The sequence below is a fragment of the Abramis brama genome (genome assembly GCF_963993115.1).
Source record: "Abramis brama genome assembly, chromosome: 20".
NCBI classification, from domain to species: Eukaryota; Metazoa; Chordata; class Actinopteri; order Cypriniformes; family Leuciscidae; genus Abramis; species Abramis brama.
In genome coordinates this window covers 12,575,897-12,600,522 of record NC_139982.1, presented here as the reverse complement: position 1 = coordinate 12,600,522, position 24,626 = coordinate 12,575,897, and the positions used below count along the sequence as shown (strand labels likewise).

The 24,626-nt window shown below is 36.7% G+C and overlaps 1 protein-coding gene across 2 annotated transcripts in view; it reads right to left on the bottom strand.

Annotated features, from left to right (window-relative positions):
- Positions 1 to 8,226: 8,226 nt before the first annotated feature.
- Positions 8,227 to 24,626, bottom strand: part of nup160 (nucleoporin 160) — a 70,081-nt gene continuing 53,681 nt past the window's right edge. For both annotated transcript variants that reach the window (XM_084094948.1, XM_084094947.1), the window contains exons 26-35: positions 24,169 to 24,274; positions 23,924 to 24,084; positions 22,865 to 22,925; positions 22,438 to 22,548; positions 21,463 to 21,586; positions 21,278 to 21,379; positions 21,054 to 21,195; positions 18,749 to 18,874; positions 12,020 to 12,115; positions 8,227 to 8,593 (exon numbers count right to left, since the gene is read on the bottom strand). In XM_084094948.1, the coding sequence (XP_083951074.1) occupies positions 8,510 to 8,593; positions 12,020 to 12,115; positions 18,749 to 18,874; positions 21,054 to 21,195; positions 21,278 to 21,379; positions 21,463 to 21,586; positions 22,438 to 22,548; positions 22,865 to 22,925; positions 23,924 to 24,084; positions 24,169 to 24,274 (1,113 nt within the window). In that variant the 3' untranslated portion in view covers positions 8,227 to 8,509. The remainder of the gene's footprint in view (positions 8,594 to 12,019; positions 12,116 to 18,748; positions 18,875 to 21,053; positions 21,196 to 21,277; positions 21,380 to 21,462; positions 21,587 to 22,437; positions 22,549 to 22,864; positions 22,926 to 23,923; positions 24,085 to 24,168; positions 24,275 to 24,626) is intronic.

The window sequence follows — 24,626 nt, the reverse complement described above, 5'->3', positions numbered from 1 at the left end:
GCCAGGTGTGGAGTGCTACATAGATGAATGTAGGTCATGTTTGCTGAAAATGAGCTGGAGCTAAGACTGAGAAATGTTTTTCAAAAATTCCAAGAAAAGGGACTGACCTTGAATAAAGAAAATTGTTTCATTGGACTTAAGTAGATTGAGATTTTGGGTCATGTTGTCACAGCGGATGGAATAAAACCAGATCCACGAAAGGTTGAAGCAGTTTGTAACGCTCCCAGACCTGAAAATCTTCAACATAAATGCTCCAACAGTTGTGATCAGTGATGCAAGTCCAGTTGGACTTGGAGCAGTTTTGCTTCAGACACAATATAGTTCTTCCTTCCGCACTGGTCCAGCAAGCTTTGAAAATTGCACACGAGACACATCAAGGTGTAATTCGCACAAAGCAATTCTTGAGAAGCAAATTCTATTGGGCTAATACGGACATGGAGGTCGAAAGAATGGTCAAAAACTGTAAAATGCATGTGTTCTGAATCAACCCTTGCATGAAGATCTACCACTGCATCCATTAGAACTACCACCTAGACCGTGGACCAAGACAGGTATTGATTTGGTGGGTCCTATTCAGAATGTCTATATACTTACTGTTATAGACTACTACACGTCATACCCTGAAGCATTAGTCATTGCAGATATACAGTGAGGAAAATAAGTATTTGAACACCCTGCTATTTTGCAAGTTCTCCCACTTAGAAATCATGGAGGGGTCTGAAATTGTCATCGTAGGTGCATGTCCACTGTGAGAGACAATCAAAAAAAAAAATCCAGAAATCACAATGTATGATTTTTTAACAATTTATTTGTATGATACAGCTGCAAATAAGTATTTGAACACCTGAGAAAATCAATGTTAATATTTGGTGCAGTAGCCTTTGTTTGCAATTACAGAGGTCAAACGTTTCCTGTAGTTTTTCACCAGGTTTGCACACACTGCAGGAGGGATTTTGGCCCACTCCTCCACACAGATCTTCTCTAGATCAGTCAGGTTTCTGGGCTGTCGCTGAGAAACACGGAGTTTGAGCTCCCTCCAAAGATTCTCTATTGGATTTAGGTCTGGAGACTGGCTAGGCCACGGCAGAACCTTGATATGCTTCTTACAGAGCCACTCCTTGGTTATCCTGGCTGTGTGCTTCGGGTCATTGTCATGTTGGAAGACCCAGCCTCGACCCATCTTCAATGCTCTAACTGAGGGAAGGAGGTTGTTCCCCAAAATCTCGCAATACATGGCCCCGGTCATCCTCTCCTTAATACAGTGCAGTCGCCCTGTCCCATGTGCAGAAAAACACCCCCAAAGCATGATGCTACCACCCCCATGCTTCACAGTAGGGATGGTGTTCTTGGGATGGTACTCATCATTCTTCTTCCTCCAAACACGTTTAGTGGAATTATGACCAAAAAGTTCTATTTTGGTCTCATCTGACCACATGACTTTCTCCCATGACTCCTCTGGATCATCCAAATGGTCATTGGCAAACTTAAGACGGGCCTTGACATGTGCTGGTTTAAGCAGGGGAACCTTCCGTGCCATGCATGATTTCAAACCATGACGTCTTAGTGTATTACCAACAGTAACCTTGGAAACGGTGGTCCCAGCTCTTTTCAGGTCATTGACCAGCTCCTCCCATGTAGTTCTGGGCTGATTTCTCACCTTTCTTAGGATCATTGAGACCCCACGAGGTGAGATCTTGCATGGAGCCCCAGTCCGAGGGAGATTGACAGTCATGTTTAGCTTCTTCCATTTTCTAATGATTGCTCCAACAGTGGACCTTTTTTCACCAAGCTGCTTGGCAATTTCCCCGTAGCCCTTTCCAGCCTTGTGGAGGTGTACAATTTTGTCTCTAGTGTCTTTGGACAGCTCTTTGGTCTTGGCCATGTTAGTAGTTGGATTCTTACTGATTGTATGGGGTGGACAGGTGTCTTTATGCAGCTAACGACCTCAAACAGGTGCATCTAATTTAGGATAATAAATGGAGTGGAGGTGGACATTTTAAAGGCAGACTAACAGGTCTTTGAGGGTCAGAATTCTAGCTGATAGACAGGTGTTCAAATACTTATTTGCAGCTGTATCATACAAATAAATAGTTAAAAAATCATATATTGTGATTTCTGGATTTTTTTTTTTTAGATTATGTCTCTCACAGTGGACATGCACCTACGATGACAATTTCAGACCCCTCCATGATTTCCAAGTGGGAGAACTTGCAAAATAGCAGGGTGTTCAAATACTTATTTTCCTCACTGTAACTTCCAAGACCATTACCAAGGAAATGATGAAAATATTTCCCAGATTTGGGTATCCCTTGGAAGTAGTGACTGACAACGGAAAGCAGTTTGTCGGAAACGTCTTCGAGGCATTTCTGAGAACTAACTTAAGCACATCATGGCCTCACCTTACTACCCCAAAAGTAATGGTAAAATAGAAAGATTTAATCGTTACTTGAAGAAAGCCTTCAAAGCAGCTAAAAGTGAGGGAAGGAATTGGAGTGAAGATCTCTCAAAGATTCTTCTTGCCTATCAATCTACACCACATAGAGCATCGGGTGAGACTCCCTTAAACATCCCTTAAGTTGTGACTTGTGTCATGTGCATAATTTGAAAGCATATGCTACATATTCCAAAATGATCTCCTCTCCGTGTCTCTGCAGGATCAATTTTAAAAAGTTCATAATTTCTTTCTTCTTTTAAATCATTATTCCACCGCTGTGGTTCTAACTGCAACAATTGCACATGTGGAACATGGATTCCACCCAACTGGAGAGAATATAGAAACCCAATGCAAAATGGATCAGGAGGAATTGGACACAACTTCCCTCCGTATATCATATTTTCACTTATTCCATCATGTACACTCATGGTACATTTCATGTTCTATTCATATACACCACTGTGCTTCTGACACCTGCCTGCGGCTTGATCTAAAGGAACTACCTCCCAAACTGCAGATCCATTAAGAGATAGACTAAACATTGTAGAGCACGAGCAAATTACCCACCCATGTTCCTCAACACAACAGTCTGTGGTAGTAATCGTTTCACCTTCAGCCCAATATCCATTTCTCCCTAATCTAATCACTGAATCTCCTTGTCTAACGCCCACTGATTGGAATAGTCTAATTGTCATTATATTGCGCTTCTCATATTGAGGCAAGAGAAAACATAATTAAAGGTAATGTTGCAGAACCTGACAAAGAATTTTCATCGATAGTGATTTTAACAAATGGAATGTTTATAAGAAGTCAAATTAAGTTGATTACCGAAAACCAGTAACAAAGGTTCCGCTATTCGCTCCGGACCCTTTTGAATAACTTGAACATCCTCTAACATTTGATCCTTTAAATTCTGAGCTAAAAATATACATGCCACACAATGTCTCAAAATCAGATGATTTTATTAATGCATCTGTCAATTCCTTCACTGCATTATTAAGATGCTGACCCGCTGCTATGTGTAAAGAACCTTAAAGAGCTTCAGTGAGCCCTTTTCCAGTCATTTCCCACACCCACTGAGTGTATTCACTTTATTGATTCATTTGAGCAGTATTAGTTATTGAATTGACAGAACCAAATACCCCTGCTATGTCTCCCCATATACTTTGAGGTTTACTTAGACTACCCAGAGGATCTTTAGAGGTATAATATTTTACTTCTTTTTCGGCTGGGTTGTTTTGGTTCTAATCATGGCTTTGTTTTGTTTAGGTTTGCTTAGCAGGCCAATCATAGAGAGATTATGAATTCTAATAAAGAATAATAATACTGATACATAATACAACTGAATATGAATACTAATAAAGAATAATAATGCTGATACATAATATTAAATAATAGAATTTTAGTCTTCAGTACCCATAGGTCGTAATACGTTGCATGCACAATTGACCTATGGGGTTGTTTTTCGGAGGAGGAAAGTCTCAGAAGTCCAAAGAGTCCTTGATCTTGAACATTCTAAACATACTCACTGACTCCTTCTGATGTTACATCAGCCAGACAATAGTCCATATTTGACCTATTAAACATAATGCTGGCCAAAGAGTAAAAAAGTTCCAGATCAAGGACTCTTTGGCCAGAAATAAGTTCAGTCTGTCAAATATGGACTACTATGGTTGATGTATCATCAGGGCCCTCATTTATAAAGTGTGCATACGCACAGATTTGATCTTAGAGTGTGTGCATACGCTAAAATCCATGCCAACGTTCATATTTCTAGAAATGGTCTTTGAAGAGTGCTTAGCGCCACCTCAGGGTCTGAGCAGACGTACGCACTTTTCCTTGAGGCAGAAAGTCAGAGAACTGCAGATATATGAAAATCTAAGCAATTATTGCCGCTCGCTGTTTGTTTTGGACATTCACTGGAGTTTTTTTATTTGTTAATGACATTAATTAGGCGGCATTTACAAAGTGGAGATCGGAAACCATTCAGCTGGGCACAATTTCAAGATCATTTGTGATTTATAAATTTCACTTCTGGAAGAGCGGGATACTTTTTTTGCGCATGGGTTCGTTCTCTAAATCACAAGTACACACATTTGAGAAATGATCGTAAGATCAAATGTAGGATGGTTTCTACATACCATTTTATAAACGAGGCCCTAGGAGTCAATGAGTATGTGTGTAAAAAGTTTATGATCAGGGACTGTTTGGCCATAAATATGTTCAATAGGTCAAGTATTGACCACTGTCTGGCAGATCATGTAACATCAGAAGGGGCCTATGAGTATGTATAGTAGTACATAAATATCCCAGAACTCTTTGGCCAGAAATATGTTCAAATGGTCACTTTTGTACCACTGTGGGTCTGATGTAACATCAGGAGTCAATGAGTATGTGTAGAAAGTTCATAATCGAGGACTGTTTGGACAGAAATATGTTCAGTAAGTCAACTATGGACTACTGTCTTGGCTAATTTAACATCAGAAAGGATCTATGAGAATAAATAATATGTTACCTTTCTAGGACTCTTTGGCCAGAAATATGTTGAAAAGGTCAAATTTGTACTACTGTCTGGCTGATGTACTGTATCATCAGAAGGAGTATGTATAGAAAGTTGAAGATCGAGGACTCTTTGGCCAAAAATATGTTCAGTCTGTAAAATATGGACTTCTGTCAGGCTGATGTAACATCAGAAGACGTCTAAGAGTATGTATAGTAAGTTAATATTAGAGGACTCTTGGGCCAGAAATATGTTTAGAAGGTAAAAAATGGACAACTGTCTGGCTGATGTAACCATCAGGAGTCTATGAGTGTGTATGGTAAGTAAATATCCCAGGACTCTTTGGCCAGAAATATGTTCAGTTGGTCAAATATAGACTACAGTATGGTTGAATTATTGCATAATGTATAGTAATAGTCATTATGTATATAAAGATCAAGATCGAGTACACTTTGGCCAAAAATACAGTAGTCAACATTTGACGTGGATCAAAACCTTTCATCAAAGTTATACATGAATTTTGAATAATACCGTTCTTGTCTTAGGACAACTTTGATGAACTTTTTTGATCCACTTCAAATGTTGACTACTGTGTGTTCAGTAGGTCAAATATGGACTACTGTCTGGCTGATGTAACACTAACCTGTTGCCACTAAGTCTTGCTCAAGGGTCTCAAGGTCTCAACCTCTCAGAAATCTGGTTGCAGACGTTGATAGCTTCCTTTTTCTGCCCCGTCCAAGTAGTGTAACCACTGTTCCTTTAACTTTGAACGTGCAAACTATGCTTCCAACGGTGTCTGATGGAACATTCAGTGCCTTTGTTATCTTTTTGTATCCTGTTCCTTCTTTGTTTCCTGATGTATTTGGATGCTAAACTATTATTTATTATGTAATAAATACCTTTCAATATTCACGTAAAATGTCATCCTTCACAGGCGCAAAAATGTGCTTGACATAACACAGATAATTAACAGGCTGCATCAGGCTAAGAAGTTAGTAATGCAAGAACAGATCGCTTTTTTTTTCTATAGCAGCATAAACCAAGCATGAGGATTCATGTCATCACACACCAGTGCTTCTGTGAATGGAAAAAAAAACAAAATAAAGTTTTTATTTATATATATATATATATATATATATAAAAACTATTTTTTTTTTTCCCATATATATATACATACATATAAAAAAAGGAACAAGTAGGCCTAGGCACGGAATATTAAATAATGAACAGATTAACAAAATGAAAGAAAAAAACTTTAAACAAATTTTGGTATTTTTAATGGATCAGAGACACTTACCCATTCGAATTGAGTTTAATTTAATTAAATTCTAATTTAACAAACTTGTCGGTTAACGGTTAATGATCACGTCGGTTCGGTCAGGAAAACCCCCGAAAAGAACATCCTTATTTATTGCCAATGCAACATTTGTAATTTTCCTTTATTTTTAAGTTTGCGATGATGTTTGACGTTCAATGGCACAGACCCCGAGCCGAGAGACAACAGCCAGCGGAGGAGATAAGGGAGGAGCCAAAGTGGAGTGGAGGCTGACGTCAACTGGGGGACGACCGACGGAGGCGGAGCCGATGGATTCCAGTGCGCAGACTGCGACATCGCTGGCCGTTTCCCCCGTTAACTCTGTTCCCCCGTTAGTGCATTGTCTGGAATAGCTTCACTAAGCCAGGCTTCAATTAAGTACAATGCAGTAGAGTTTGAAAAGTCCTTATTTGTGCGGGTGAAAAGTAGTTCATCCATTTTGTTAGGAAGGGATCAGAGATTCACTAGGGAGCTTGGTTCGGAAGCTGCGCTCATGGTGCTTAATCAGCTATCTTCTCCCGTTTGCGTCTGACCGTGCATTTGAACGGCACCGCGACGACTCCAACTAGAATATCCAGTCAGAATAATCAGAAACTGGAAAAATGGTGTCTGTTACATGATGTCCATAGTTGTTCATCTCTGGTGAAACTGATCTGGTGAAAGTCTAAACAGAACAAACAAAAACGACAATAATCAGAGAGCTCCACATCCAGGCTGCCACCCATGCCATCTTGTGATCAATCCAGGTTCTAGTAACTTGCTGCGTTTTGGACCAGCTGGAGTTTGTTTATTAAGCGTGCAGGGCAACCACCCAGTACAGCATTACAATAATCTAGGAACGCATGAACTAACTATTCCACATTTATCATTGAGAGCATGTCGTAATTTAGATATACTGTATTTTTAAGATGGATAAAATGTGGTTTTACAGATGCTAGAAATGTGACTTTCAAATGAAAGATATCAAAGAGCACACTCAAGCTTCCTAGAATTGAAAGAGCAGCCATAGGAGTCTATAGCATGACATCTGGAGTGATACTGTAGTAGATGTTGCATGGTTATAATTTTCTCTCTAATCAGTCTTGCAAGTATAGAAATTCATAAAAATCATTACTGCTGTGCTGTTTGGAAACAAACATCCAAAGTTGAAGCTTTATTTCTCGTTAATTTAGCCACTGTATCAAATAAATACCCAGGGCTGTGTTTGTTCACAACTTGCATCTTATACTTATGTATACTTGCCTGTAAATGTTACAAATACATGCAAGTATTTCCATTTTGCATAAAAGATTATCCTGACAGAAAGCAAGTCTTCGCAGACTTCTTAAGTGAATTTGTTTGTTTTGTTTCTGACGTGAAGGTCAAGTATGGTATCCTATACTCAGAATTTGTCCTCCGCATTTAAACTGTCCAAGTTAGTGCACACACATTAGTGAATGTGTAATTAGTGAAATTAGTGTGAGTAGTGAATACACACTGCAAACCGTGGACACACACACACACCTGGAGCAGTGAGCAGTCGTTTTTATTGCTGTGGCACCTGGGTGGCCCTTTAATGAATGAATGAATGAATGAATGAATGAATGTTGACATGTCAAATAGACAGAGCGAATTAAAATGAGTGCAAGCATTCTTATCTCTTCCCCCAATTACAACAGCACCATAAACTGCAGTGTGTGTTGCTGCCGGTTGCAGGAATATTAACTTTTATTTTTAATTTAAAGACATGCATAGTTTATTCAGTATACCACTGTTAATGGTAATAATAAAAAGGTTTGTTTTTTTCCCTGCAAAACCAGAAACATACTGAACAGTGACTTCAAACAGAGGTGTATTTGTATTTGTATTTAGACCCATACATTTTTATATATTTATATTCAATGAGTGGTTTTTGCAACTTGTTTTCAAAATAGGCTCCTTTTGGACCGAAAAAAAAAAAGTAATGAAGTTATAAAGTAAAGACATTAAACATCTTAATTAAACAAAACTGTTTTATTGCATTCCTAATTCAAATCACACCAGTTAAGTCAAGAGAACAACATACAAAGTTTAAGATGTTTTTAACAGTGTCTTTATAAAAATACACATTTTATCTTATCAAGAGACTGAACAGACACACATCAAATCATTGATGGAGTTAATATGTTTTCCATACATTGCTAGCATGGGACATCAAACAACTGCACGCCACTAACAAACTTCATTTTCATCTACATTACTCGTAGTAAGTAAACATCCGAAAGGAAATTCTGAGCGGCGGTTAACGGGCCATAAGTCTATGTCTGCTGCTCTGATCCACCAGTCTGTGATATTCTGACAGTTTATCTTTCAGATTCTTGTACATCTGTAGACAGAGAAGCCAGAGAGCATCAAGAAGCCATACATGCAGAATGTCATCATACTCTGAGATTTCAAATTAATTACATACAGTACTTTCATCAAATTGCTTACTCATCTTTAGTTGAATGTCCATTATAATTTTATGTAGTTATATATATATATATATATATATATATATATATATATATATATATTTTTTTTTTTTTGTACTGGCAAATCTCATTTGCAACCAATAAGCCAGATTGCTGGAATATTTTATTTGTATAGGATCCCAAAGAGAGTATTTATTCTAAATAGATATGATTTTATGAGAAATCTGTTCAAACCACTCCAAATATCAGACCACACGTGCATGGGTGACACTAGGAGTGGCTTCTGAGGTTTAAGACCTGAATGTTTTTAGTAAAGCCTTGAATGTTTTTTAAGTACCTTTCCCAAAAAGTTAAGCCTGGACATTTTTTTCCCCACAGTGAAATCACTCAGAGCTACAATTTAATCATGACTCTTTACTTTTAGTTAATAGTGTGGTTGGACAAGCGCAGCCCTCTGCGGAGAACCTAGTGTTATTTACTCTAGCATGATTTTTGTTGCGATTTCCTGGGAAATCCGAAATGGTGCAACTGACCCAAATGTCAACACATAGGTTACTCTAGGTCTGCTGTAATTTAAATGAGCTTTCATTATGTTTCAGAACATCTACATTATGTGCTACACTAAGCCTAATTTATAAATCAGAGATGAAAAATTAATGTTTAATGTAATTGTAACAATTTACATTCTAACAATTTTACTAATCTGAAATGAAGCGTTTTACAGATCATTCATTTATTAAATACACTTTTATGCTTAAAAATATAATTCAGATGATCTCCCTTCACCTGAGTCCTGCATATGAACATGAACTACTAATATTTGATTTAATGGTTGGAAAATGATTTACATTTTTCAATTGCAGTGCAGGGATCAATGGCTTGGACAGACTACAGACCAAATAGCTTATGTTTATTGCATAATGTTTATTGCATATATTATTTTATTTACACCATTGATGTTTTTAAAACTTAAGTCACCTTCATCACTGATTATGATGCATGTAATAACAAAACTCCAAAAAACCACTGACTTCCATAGTAGGAAAAAAATATACTATGGAAGTCAATGGTACCAGAAACTGTCTGGTTACTGACATTCTTCTAAATATCTTCCTTTCTGTTCAGCAGAAGAAAGAAATTCTTACAGGTTTGAAACAACATGAGGGTGAGTATATGATGACAGAATTTTCATTTTAAAGTGGAGTATCCCTTTAACTTCTAAATTTAATTTTATGTTTTTACTCCAATTCGTTGCTGAAATATAATCATTTACACACTGGCTGTCATTTTCATGACAGATATTTTAAATAATCAAGACATCACTAACAGGTTAAGTAAAATATAATTAATATATAGGCTAATATAGTGCATATACGGACTAACAAGCTGTGGACACTGAATGACTTGCCTGAGGCTCTACGTGGGATATTGTTACAAGCTGTTTTACTGATGTGTTTCCGCCGTTGAAACACTGAGTGATTACACGAGATCTAATACGTTTTAGTAAGTTGTACTGTATCTTTCAACATACCTTCAGATGTTCATTCATGTTTATTAGGAAGAGAGGATCGCGTTCACGCGCACTGCTGTTTAAACTGAGGCGCCTATATGGTGATCTGTCACGCCACATTAAAGGGGTCATATAATGCCATTTTTGTACAAGCTAATATGATTATTTAGGGTCTAAATTAAAAGTTTGTAATATACTTTAATTAAAAATTCTCATTAGTATTGTAAGAAAACACTAATTTTACCTGGTCAAAAACAGCTCTGTTTTCAGCATGCCGTTTAAGTGCATGTGTCTTTAAATGATAATGAGCTTTGCCCACCCTGCCCCTCTGTTCTGTGGGGCGTTTTGCCACAACAACACACATGGAGTGTTGCCTTGACAACAGTTGAGGGTATATTTTGAAGAATGGCAGTGGGAGTCTCTGAGGACACTGTGCAACCGTATCAATTTGAACCGGAGTCGGACAACAGGACGTTTCTGAATGGTTGGTTAACGTAATGTCACTTTGATCTATCTTTGTATGTACTGGCAGGGAAGAGTAGTGAGATACGAACGCTGTGTGTTTACTGATGTATACGTTAGTTCATTGACAGATTGATGTTACAGCTAATGGTCATGAAAAAATTTTTTGCGGTAAATGTAGGCTTGTCCGTGATGCGTAACGTTATCTATGCAGTGTTAGGTACAACTGTCAGGGCTGAAGCACTAACATTTTACTGATCTGTTTAAAAAATAACCAGTCTGTGAGACTATGACAGTCATTAGGCACATAAACAACACATACTCGGGCAGGAGCTAATACCTTTTTCAATGTTCTCGTTTATAAAGCAGTCTGGTGAAATGATTCGCGCAAACATGAAAGCATTGACGTTGATCGTGGGGAATATTCCCTTCCAAAACAAAACTCAGCCACTGCGTCTTCAGCGGTTCGGATTTAGGAACATCAAAATGACTGCTGTGTTCCTTATTACACCCAAGAACAGAACACCACAATCGCTTAGACGCCATTCTGCTCCAGCGTATCAACAATGCGGACTATGATGACAGCTCGCTCACGGGCGAGGGCGGGTCTGTGTTGAAACGCTGCTGTCAATCAACAATCGTGGGAGGGGCGTCCGACCATGTGACGTCACACGGTCGAACGGCTTGATTTGAGAGAGGGGAAAACATAAGATTTAAAAAAAAAAAACACTGCATGGATTTTTATCATTTTATGATAGTTGTGTACAGGCACTGCCAACACACATTTCAGTACAACCAACTTGTAAAAGTGCATGTACCATTATATGACCCCTTTAAAGACCGTCAAAACGGCATTTATTGTTTGAATTTCGTGATAAAATGGACATAATTTTAAAAATGACACCGTTTCTTATCGAGAGTAACAAAACACAAAGCTTATTGTGATTATTGGTGGATAGGCTACAACGCTGTATTCGTCTTGTACACACAAGACATGAAAATTTGCGGGACGAATACGTTTATGGTTACACCCTTAATTACTATTTAATCAAATGTCAATGAAGAAAAATTAGTTTTGTGACATAAGGTAAATTGAGGTCAACCTCAACAACTGGCCAGGGCTGGCCGGGGCAGGGAGCGTTCGGTACAACATGAGAGTATTGCGATACATACTGTGGGTGGTACATCACGTTTTTTCTGTTTGGTTTGAATACCGTTACACCCCTATTATATATAAAACTTTTGTGATTTTATATATATTCCATCATTTCTGAATCCCTTACTAATATCCCTTACTAAAGTTTCTAAACTTAAACAAGAAATTAACATCTCAGACATTGATAATTGCAAGTGAACAATGTTTCACCTTTTCATTGATCTGACTTTCACTGAGGCTTCGTAAGAGCTGGTCGATAGATGTATAAGGCAGCCACACCAGAGATGCTGTAGCTGAAAGCGGCCGCTGTGAGGAAATCAAAAGACAATAATAAATACAATTAAAGCAGCATTTATCGGGATTCAAGCAGTTAAAGCCTTTAAGGCATTTAAGCACAAAAGCATCAAAAGTTATTAAGATTTATTTAGCAAGCATGTAACCACTGACATAATAGATGGAAAAGACCATTTACAGCCAATACAGGCAGTTTACCATGGAAAATATATGGTTCTAAAGCTTTTTAACAGTTATAGCGCCACCTATGGTCCGATCTCCATAAAATTGTTTACTGTGACCTCAAATTGAACCCATACACATGTGTACTGAGTTTGGAGAAGATATCTCATTTACTTCTTGAGTTATAGCCATTTTAGTAAAATAGGCTCCTCCCACAACAATTTACCACATTCTAGTATTATTTACTATGATTCTAGCATGATTTACTACTTTCTAGTATGATTTACCATTGTTTACTGTGAATCTAGCATAGTTTACCATGAATTTATCTTAGTTTACCTTGATTTACCATGTTCTAACATGATTTACCATGATATACCACATTCTAACATGATTTACCATAGTTTATCATGATTTACCATGGTTTACCATGATTTACCATGTTCTAGCATAGTTTACCATGAATTTATCTTAGTTTACCTTGATTTACCATGTTCTAGCATGATTTACCATGATATACCACAATCTAACATGATTTACCATAGTTTATCATGATTTACCATGTTCTAGCATAGTTTACCATGAATGTATCTTAGTTTACCTTGATTTACCATGTTCTAGCATGATTTACCATGATATACCACATTCTAACATGATTTACCATAGTTTATCATGATTTATCATGGTTTACCATGATTTACCCTGTTCTAGCATAGTTTACCATGATTTACCATGTTCTAGCATGATTTACCATGAAATACCACGTTCTAGAATGATTTGCCAGGATTCTAACATGATTTACCTTGATACACCACATTCTAGTATTATTTACTATGATTTACCATATTTCTAGTGTGATTTACCATGATTTACCACATTACTAGCAATTATGTGAAGTGTCAGTGCAAATGAAGTGATAAACACTGACAAAATATGATTGTGTTATAATAGTTAGTTATATAAGTGATTTTTAGAGTCTAAATATAAATGTGAGCACATGTGAAAAGACTTCATTAATCAGTAGAATGGCCAGCAGAGGGCAGTAGAAGACCACTTATTGGCTCACTTTCACTTTAAACCTCATGATTTTCACCAGTTTTCTGCACTAAAGCAAACCAGTTTTTCCATGTTAACTCCATAATATATGCTCTCTCTCTCTCACACACACACACACACACACACACAGACAAATGTTGTTGTTTTTTCAATGCTATTGGGGTATGTCATTATGAAAATATATTTGAATGGTCTATAAACATTTCACAAAGTCTTTGTAAACTATTAATCAGATGATTCAGAATGTATTCAGAAACCTAAGACTACACACACACATTCTGTTGTAGATACAGACATTTAAACTATATGATGTGATCAAACTGTTTTTTGCAAGTCTCCTTCAAGATTCAGATTCCTCAATGTGACACAAATGTCAGTAGTAATACTTCAATAGATTAATTTTCACTAAAGGTGATTGTAAATGTTAAAAGAGTGATTTTATAAAGTCTAAATATGAATTATAGAACAATATTAAATAGTATGACAAAATGACTATTTTAAATAGCAGGGGGCAGTAAAATAATACTTATTGTCTTAACATGCCATTATATTCATATCATTTTCACATTTTTAACTGTTATAGAGGCAAATTTTGTCCGATCTGTCTAAAAATTTTCATGCTTGTTTAGAGTCTTATGTCACATGTTCTGACTTGTTTTTAAGAAGATCTGAGCATTCATTGAAGACATATAGGCTTTCAGATACACTTGGTCAAGGCCACATATTGAAGTGACCCTATTATAGCCATCCAAATGAAGTAGTTCAACTTTTTCTGATAATTATTGATCTAGAGAGTCCAGAGAATTGTACTGCACTAGTTTTGAACATTATGATATGAAAATTATTTGATCATAGATGAAACAGACCATTTGCAGCCAATACAGGCAATTTACCATAGGAAATGTATGGTTTTTAAGCTTTTTAACAGTTATAGCGCCAACTATGGTCCGATCTCCATAAAATTTGGCATGCTTGTTAATGTTCTGTCACATATTCCCACCAATTTTTGTGAAGTTTTGAGTTTTCATTTATGATTTATAGGCTTTTTAGTGCATTTTGCCACACCCATTTTCTTTATGACCCTATTATAGCCATGCGCAAAATGCCAAAGTTAAATTTTTTTTGTGATAATTGATCTAGAGAGTCCATAGAGAGTCCTAGACTGGTCTGGTTCCGATCGGGCGAAAAACCAGGGACTAGTTCGCAAAAGTAGGTTTTGGACAAAATTCGACATAGCAGAAAATTTTCCCTGCCTACATCAAAATCGGAGATAGCCATTTTGTCCGGCTCGAGCCACGGATTCCACCGATATAAGACACTTGATCCTGGGACAAACGCTCTAAGAGTTATGAGCAATTTCGAACTTTTGGTTGCTGTAGCGCCACCTATGGGCCATTCGGGGTCATACTCTGATAGGTTGTCCCCAAATTGAGGCCTACCATCTGGCCAGGTTTCAAGTCTCTAGGCCTTACGGTTTGGCCTGCACGACGCGTTTTACAAATCCTTACAATTACAATAGGGTTTCAGCACTTCGTGCTTGAACCCCTAATAATAAAAATCAGTACAATTACAATAGGGTTTCAGCACTTCGTGCTTGAACCCCTAAAAATCAGTACAATTACAATAGGGTTTCAGCACTACGTGCTTGAACCCCTAATTATAAACATTACTGTGCTAAAGTTAATCACATAGAGATGTTTGACAAAGTTGCAAACATTTCTTTTGCAAAGAATGTAATAATCCAGTGAGATATATATACACAAGTTTTTGCTGGTCTCTTGAGTTAATGCAGGGTTTATCAAACCATTCCTAAAAGCCCCAAACACCGTACAATCCGCTCGGGATGTAACAAATACCGTTTCTGTGTTCGATCCTCTACTAGTCCAAATTGAGAATACTCTCTCAACCGCACTATTTATTTATAGTAAAAAAAAAATTAAGCTAAGCTTTTAGTGTCCCATACATCAATATTTGAATGATTCATAAAAGATAATCGCTGTCTGACCAGCTGAGATCATGATTAGTATTACAGGAGACAGTGAATGTATATTAGCAGCATTTATTGTTTGCTTTTGAGATCTGAGAGCATATGGACCCAGAAACTGGTAAACTTATACCAACTGTAAGTTAAACTGTCTTGTTAGCCATTTTTTTTTTAATCGAATGACACGTAGGCGTGTTATAATGGCAAGGAAAGCACCTTATACTTGTGAGCGGCCACGTGTGAAGTGTTTCTGGGTGTTTCTCCCTCATATCTGCTTTAAAGTCTTAAATTGTGGCATTTTTGTTGTTTAAAATCCAGTATTCCCATAATTCATTAGTCTATTTTGTCTTGTCTTCTGTCCAAACATACTGCACAATCTTTAAAGAATGATCGAATTTTACGCACGCCAGGTGACCTGTAAATAGAAAAAAACATTCCTGTTTCCATTGCAGGTTTGCAAAATATTCCTTTTTCGAATTACCTGAAAAAAAAAAAAAAAAAAAACACCTTTCTGTTTCTTCATGTAATCACAGACAGACTGGTATAACACAAGGACAACAGCTGGTATGCTCCTCACAGAGATCTGATCTCATCATCATCGAGTCAATCTGCGCAAAGTAGTTCTTCAAGCGTCTTGGAGATGTTGCCACAGTTCTTCTGGATTTAGTCTTTTAGTCCTAGATTAGTTTTTTTCATGTAATCACAGACGGACTCGGTGGTGAGATCAGATCATACCAGCTGTTGTCAAGACTCATTTGTGCATACAAAAATCTCACTGGAGTATTGCAATTAATGGCAAAAGGAATGTTTGGAAATGTAAAGTGATATTTCCTACTGACACACTACAGAAAATATATAAATAATTGGCTTAAAACCATTTATATATGTGTGTGTGTGTGTGTGTGTGTGTGTGTGTGTGTAGGGATGCACCAATAGCACTTTTTCCAGAATGAGTCCAATACTGATACTTTTATTTTTAGTACTTGCCGATACAGAGTACCGATACCTATATTTTCATTGATTTTTTTTTTTTTTTTTAAATATTGGGCAAATAAACCAAAATAATATGAATTAAATTAGTTGGCTTATTAAACAGATATTTCCTTAAGTTATTTACATGCCTAATTATGCCTGTTAAAATGTATTGTAGGGGCCACTGTTACTTTCTCTTTTCATATTATTGCTCCGTCATATTTTCTTTAATTTAATAGCACAGTGAATATTTAGAGCTGCTCCAGCAGAGCTCAACCAGTCAAGAACAGTGAGTGATTTTCTCTGTCATCAATGTTAATCTAACAAAAGAAAGACAGCAATAGGTTTATTAGGCTGCTGTCACTTCAAGAGCTGCACGTATACAACATACTGTTACACACGCATTTTCTTCTCTACCGTTTACACTCACTTAAGACATAACCAACTATGTTTCACAAGGATGCTTGCCTATACGGGAATTTTGACATCATTTTGAGTGAATTTCTCCATTTAAGCGCAAGAAAACATGAAAGAGAACTCGATTTAATAGGCTATCTGCACGCTGTCTTTCTGGGCACACGCTTTAGATGTTTTGCGCACAGAAAACTTCCTGTCATGTAATTACTGTACTGTTTTCCTGTAATAATTTAGGGAACGGTTATGCATAACAGTTTATGTTTTTACTTGCACATATGATTTAGTTTTACACGTGTGCTGAGTGAACGATCAGCAATCAAGAGCATGCAACAGAAGTGTGCTCTCTCTCTCTTTACCGTCAGTTAACATTAGTAATATGCTCCTCATTTTTACTTTCTTTGCTATTGCCATATCCGACCAAACTACAAACTTTCCAGCGATGTCTGTGCAAAAGTGATGTGCGCTCGACAAGCTCGCGCTCAATCCACTCTGCGTTTCGTTTATCTGCTTGCACACAGCAGCTATATAGGTTTAAATATCAAATTTGTTTAACCAAATTATTAATTCAATACATTTACTTCATAGACAACCTTCTATGTAATATTCAACAATATTATTGATCTGCCTGCTTTGACACCATTATATGAGAACTGAGCTGGACGATGACATCACTGTTTTCTCCAGAACGGCTGTATGGATAAATTAACTAAATGAATAACACGGGGTTCCCAACTTCAAATTCAAGGACCTTTCAAGGACTTTCAGGTCCAATACCCTCAAATTCAAGGACTTAATGTAGGGACACATTTCAAGTGAGTATTTCTGTTTTGTATAAAACTGCAGAATATTCGGTATATTAACTTTTGCATGGATTTTATTGAAAAGAGCTTAGGCTCATGTAACCAGAAGTTTTAAAGGTGCACTGTGTAATTTTTAGCAGCATCTAGTGGTGAGGTTGCGAATTGCAACCAACAGAAGTTAGGGTGGACGACAGGAAAATATTTTGTCGTCTGAGACAAATATAAATGAAGAGATTGTTTAATTATTCAGTAAAATTATATGTTATTGCGAATATTATTTTTACTTGTTCATCATTGTGTCAGTGTTTTATTCGCTGACTTTAGCTAGCTTCTTTGCACGAACAACAACAGTGACGAAACGCGTTTGTCTGTTTAGGGCCACTGTAGAAACATGGTGGCGCAAAATGGTTATTTCAATGTAAGTGGACACGCAATGTATGTAGATAGAAATGGCTCATTCTAAGGTAATAAAAACATAACGGTTCATTATGTAAGGTCTTTATACACCACTGAAAATATAGTTATGTATATTATATTGCATTTTTGTCAACGGATCCACCTAAATATTACACAATGCACCTTTAAAATATATGAGAAAAATATATGAAATATATGCTTAAGTTTTCTTGCCTCATGGGTTTACATTATCTTAACAAGCAAAGCAATTCAAGGGCGACAGATTATCACAAATGTTTTATGTTTATTATGTTTATTACTAACAATAATACAATTTTGCAAATAGCAGTATGTACAAGTAGGTTGGACATATGTAAAAAAGGTTACTTATGCCTAATGTTAAGCATGCCACTCTATCTATCTATCTATCTATCTATCTATCTATCTATCTATCTATCTATCTATCTATCTATCTATCTATCTATCTATCTATCCATCTATCCATCTATCCATCTATCCATCCATCCATATATATACACACACATACATACATACATACATACATACATACATACATACAAGCATGCTTAACATTAGGAATAAGTAACCTTTTTTACATATGTCCAACCTACTTGTACATACTGCTATTTGCAAAATTGTATTATTGTTAGTAAAAACACCCATGGATTGCAAATGCACTTTGTAAGATTTCAAAAGCAAATTTACATCCATTATTTGCAATCTTGTAAATAAGAACCTTAGTGTCTACTACAGACTGTTTTTGGTGAATAATTTCACCTGTCTAAAATTAGTTCTCTATTGTTATGAATGGTTGTAATAGTATGCAGGACTCCATACCTCTATTCCAAAATACTGATGTCCCTTTCCAAGCAAAGCATCCACATAATCCAGCACAAGCTCAGCTGCACACTCCAGGTGATCATAGTTCAGATAGAGACGCAGCAGCGCTGCAGCATCAACTTCCTGAAAAAGAACCACAAACATCCTTTATGTTATACTAATAGAGAAGAGGGATAGTGTGGAAATCACATCTGTAAACTTACAAAAGGTAAAGTAAAGAAAGTAAGTTTAAAAAAAGCAATGCAGTCTTGATCTAGATTGATGGAGGTAAAATGTGTGAAATGGTACTCTTGGATTTCCAAAAAGCTTTTGACAGTGAATCATTCAATACTGTTAGATAACTTTAGTGTCATGGGTTTTTCCAAGTATGATGATTGATTGCCTGGTTGAACTCTTATTTAACTAGGAGTTCAAAGGGTAGAAAATTGATGGGATTCTCTACGAGGAAACAATTATTAATAATGGAGTTCCCCAGAGAACTGTTTTAGGCCCTCTTTTATTCCTCCTATACATAAATGATATGGGAGCAGTTTGCGATTGTAATTTGTTTTTAAATGCTGATGACTCTGCTTTACTGGTTTCAGACAAGGATGTCGGCAAAATACAAGTGAGGAGCTACAGTATGTAAGACTGGCTAAGATAAACTCAATCGTTTAAAAAAAAAAATAATTAAAACCAAAAAAAAAAAGAAAGATGAAAAACGACTTGTTTTTCCATTATTTATTTCCTGAACTAAAATGAAAAAAAAAAAAACGAATAACGACGGGTTTTCTGATTTTCTGATTGTGCTCAGATCAAAAATAGAAAAAATGAATTACTGGATTAGACAAATTTTAATTTAACACCTTAGGCATATATCAAGGAAATCATTTTAAACAGATCAAGTACTATTGTGGTAACAGATTACAGCCATTTTAATAAAGGTGTGAATAGCAATCATACCTCATTCGCTTACAGTCCGACTTTTGAACTTTGTTCCTTTTTTTAATTATTATTTATTCGGGACACACACATACACACCTAAAGGTTTAAGAAGGTCTGCGCGGGACTGTTTTTTTCCGTCCCGCTCCCACAAGGTTCTATTCAGCAACCGCTTAAAATACACTCTGTGTTCACCCACTTTATTTCCCGACCTGAGGGGTCCGCAAAATTTAGATCTCGTTTCCATAATCTCACATTCAAATGTCTCTAATGGAAAGAAGGAGATTAAGTAGCCTATAATAATTATAAATGCTATACAAAAATTGGGTTAATGTCAATATAAATATTAGGCTATTTTAACATTGTACTGTGAGCAGAGAAATAAGCCTATCACTCAAAAAAAGAAAAAAAATGCCACAGGAAAAATTTATGAAATATAAATAACATAAATTGAATAGGACAAAGCCTATCACTCAAATTTCAAAGCAACATAAACGAAAATCATATTGCCCTACTGACAAATGAAGTAGGCTATTTTCTGCCGAACTATTTCAAACATCCTTGCAAAAAAAGAATGTTGTTGACTGACAATGGTTTCAGTACCAAACAGCTCCTCAGAGCTAGGTGTACAGGTGGTCAGAATTAAGTGCAGATACGCTGTCAAAAGATGTCGGGAGTGGGCTATTGTCAGTCAGACCGCCCGCTCAGTCCAAAGTACACCAGAGTTCTGACCGCTACCGTCTTTTGACGCGTGAATGCACACAAAGTGGTCGAGCGTATAACAAGACACGGCAGGTGCGAATTTGACGCGCTATTTGCATCCGGTGTGAACGCACAGTTATACTTTAAAATGTAATCCAGCGCCGCATGATTCCCTATGTGCGTTTCACACAGTATGCGGCAGTGAAATCGCCGCGCGACTACGGCTTTTCTCAAGTATTGGAAGAGTTTTGTGCAGCATTTAGGACTTCCAAAATAATCCTGCGGGCCAGAAAATATTGCTGGCGGGCCAGTTTTGGCCCACGGGCCGCCAGTTGTCGTTCCCTGCTTTACGGTAATAATCGGAGCAGGATGTGACATGCAGACTGTGATAAAGGCCTATTGCATAATAGAAACCAAGAAGTCCAAACCGAGTCGTTTTGGCAGCTTGGTTTCAATAAAAGCTTGTTTTAAGATCAACAAATAAGTTTTGAGTTCTAAAACTTATAGAATGTTTCTATAGTACAATGAACTCTTCTGTCAAAAGATGAGGGAAAATTTTATGTCTTGATTCATAACCCCCTTCGAAAGAAATAGACAGAGACCGAGACAATTAAACAACGGTAATGGCTTTTCTCTGTCTGTCTGTTGGATGTAATGCTGAAAAAACAACAACAACCACCTTGTAGGCATTGATCAGCCAATCAGGCACTGGCACCCCATGTGACAGCAGCTTGTTGATGACACAGCGGTGATATTGAGCATTCTGTGAGGGATACTTCTCCAAATAATGAGCTAAAAGCCGCCAAGCTTCATCTGTGGCGCTGTGTGGAGAGAAATTCAGTTTAGGAAGACATGCAGCGAAGTTCATCGTAATGATCAAGATCAGAGAGTATTTTGACAAACCTGGACTCTTTAGTAGTAATAATAGTTGGCAGCTGATTGGCTGCAAGCCAGTTCCACACCTCTGTCTGGTCCTGATCACCTTTATATTGCAGTTTGATACACCTACACAGAGAGAAAAATCTGCACTTCAGAAATCTGAGGAAATGGATTTAAAATGTCCAGACACTGGATAGATCATAACGCACTTGAATGTCAGTCCCTCAAAGACGGGTGTAAGGGATAAGTTAAAGGTCTGACACAGCGTCAGGGATGTGTCAAAAAGTCCTGTTTGGACAAGCAGAGCAACCATCTCTTGTGAAGATGCACCTCCTGTAAGAGAAATAACACCAGGATTAAATTAACCTTTCAAAATACTCTAGTTGATGACACTCTTGGGCAAAATGTTCAGTTTATGTGTGCAAGATAACAAAATAAAAATAAAAGCAGCAAGTATAGTCATACGCTATAGTGAAACAACCTGATGGCACATACAAATTGAAAAAGCATACTCTGTGAAAAAAAAATCATAAATGAGGGCATATTCACACCGGATCTTCATGTGAACAGTGTTTAGCAGTATTGTCTGCTTTGGAAGAAATAACCTCTTTTTTTTAAAACTTGAGTTTAAGAAAATCTTTCTCCACTTCAATTGTCTCAGGCCACATTTCCACTTATTCATTATGACAAAAATAATAATACTACATTTAATTTTAAAACAAAACTACAATAATAATATTTATGGCTGTCTGAATTTCTTTGCTTTCAACAAACTCAGCGCTTGCGGACAGAGTCCATTGGAGTTTGTGAGGAGCAGCATGTGCTACGCATCGAGATCACGAGCTGCTCGCATGCAAATGAACAGTCATGCTTCATTCTGGAAAAGCAATTGCGACTGAAATGGTCACAAAGTAGAGCCCGGATGTAGTTTTGAGATTGTGTTTATAGTTAGTTCATAAAATGTGCCAGAAAAACTAATCTGTACAAATGACACAATGTACATTTGGCATCTATTAAATTATATAGCCTTTGATAAATATTTCTGAAATGACAATCTGTATGTATTAATATGTTGAAAAAGACTTCAATGGGATGTACTTTCTGACAACAATAAAACAAACACACCACACAAAGATCATGTGTGTAAGTTGAAGATGGAATACACATTAGATAAGTGTGATTACCTGCGATAGCTGCTGAGGGGGGGTCCTGTTGAGCTAACGTTAGACGACTCCGGGCAAGAACATATTCTTTCTCCAAGTCTTTCAGCTCAAGAATGTCAATCTGTTGATTTACTGTGATCACATGACAAACAACTATAAAACGTGCAGCTTTTAAAAAATAAGACAGAACACTAGATTTTGCTGATAGCGATAAATAATAATAAAAATAAAAAAAACTGATTATCAGATTAATAGACCCATTTTAAGATCTCTCTTTATATTTTGATCTCAAACATTTCATAATGTGATCCACAGAGAGTCAAGTACACATTAAATGGTAACAGTTTTGAATGACCAATATGACTCATATGATCATATTTAGGTTTTAAATGGGGGAAACAAGAGCATAGTCCACATAATCTTAGAGGGTGTTTTTGGGAAGAATTACCTGGACTTGCAGCAAATTCACCATCATAGTTCCTTTTTGGTGATGCGCCTGGTCGTTCATACTATCAAGTCATAACATATATTAAAATACATTATGATATAATACATTTTACAATTTTATATTATAGATGTATACACATATAGTACTGTGCAAAAGTGTCTAAAAAAGTATAAATGATTCACAAAATTTTTCACATTTTCAAGGTGGTTATTTATATCCTTTACTTTACTGTGCCAGTAGAATGTCAATTTAGATTTCCAGACATTCCTTTTGTAAATACTGTAATCATGCATTGAGATGTTTCTATGGATGAACCCTACAATAGATGTATGACCACACAGAGACCTGACTGCACCAAATTAATCTAGGATTACCTAGAGAAAAAAAGTAGTAATTGAGACAGTACCAACTCTCCTGGAACATTTTAAAAACTGGTCAAATTTATCTAGGAAAACTGGTACTGTTTTAAAGGCACAGGGTGGTTATACAAATTATTGATTTGATTTAGGTAACTGTTAATTGCTAAAAAGTATTGATGGTATTCTTTTTTTTTTCTTTTTTTTTTTTACATCCTCAATTCACACAAAAAATGTTTAATGCATGTCTAAAATGTCTGCTCTGTGTGTTTACAAGTGTATACAATGGTCTGTACACAATGTGTCCAAAAACTAAATGTGTAAACACTATTTATTTTAATTTAAAACAAAGAAAAAAAAGTCATTGCGCTCAACCATTTTTTGGGGTACGTGGATCCGTAGAAATAAATACTTTTAAATGAAAAAACAAACGATCTGCACTCGCTTGTCTTCCTTTTTAAATTATTAACTAAAAAAAAGAATTATGCAACAAAGCACATCTGGGATCATTCAATTCAAATGAATTCGTTTGAGTTGAATGATCCAGATAAATCATTTAAAGTATATATCTTTTTTAATAATTTAAAAAGGAAGACAACCGAGTGCCGATTTTTTGTTTTTTAAATTTAAAACAAATAGAAAATTCTTACTGAGCTATTCTAAGCACTCCACCCAAAGAATTGAAAAGGCTTCGGATGCCTACCGCTGCTCCAGAAGAGGGCTGCACAATCCAAGCATAGTCCGGATGAACAAGACGCAGGCAGTTGAGGGCAGCTAGGTAACAGTTCACCTGTTTCTGGAGACCACGGAGAGTTCGCACCTCTCGGCCCAAACGCATGCCGTACTCAAACATCACTGTACCGGCTTAAACACACAAACATTTAATTGTTAGCTTAATGACCAATTTCTGTCTGAATCCTTGAAATATCCCTGTACCATCAGTTTTACCTTTCCTATAGTTGTGACGATTGATATGAAAAGCATAGAGAAGCTCATAATAGTTGTGAGTCATGAGGTCCACAGCTCTTGCGCGAGACTCAATAATGCTGACCACCTGAAGAACACAAAGCACAAAAAATACAATGGCTTGTTAAAAATACAAGTAATAATGAAGTTTGTAGTTTCTGCGACACTAGTGGCATCCAGCAGATGAACAAAAATACAGCATATTTTGCAAACGTCCCTTCCACGCTTCCCTCTGGCTCCACCTCCACCAACTCAAGATTTAGGTTGAGCTGGAAAGATTATGGATACGAGCAAACCACGCTCAATGTTTAGATGGTGCCTGGGGGTCTCAATGTTTACACTTTTGGGGGGATAAACCCACAAATGGCATACTAACAGTAGTCAATGAATTATAAATTGAGTTAAGAGAATGTATTTTAACAAAAAAATACTACAACTTT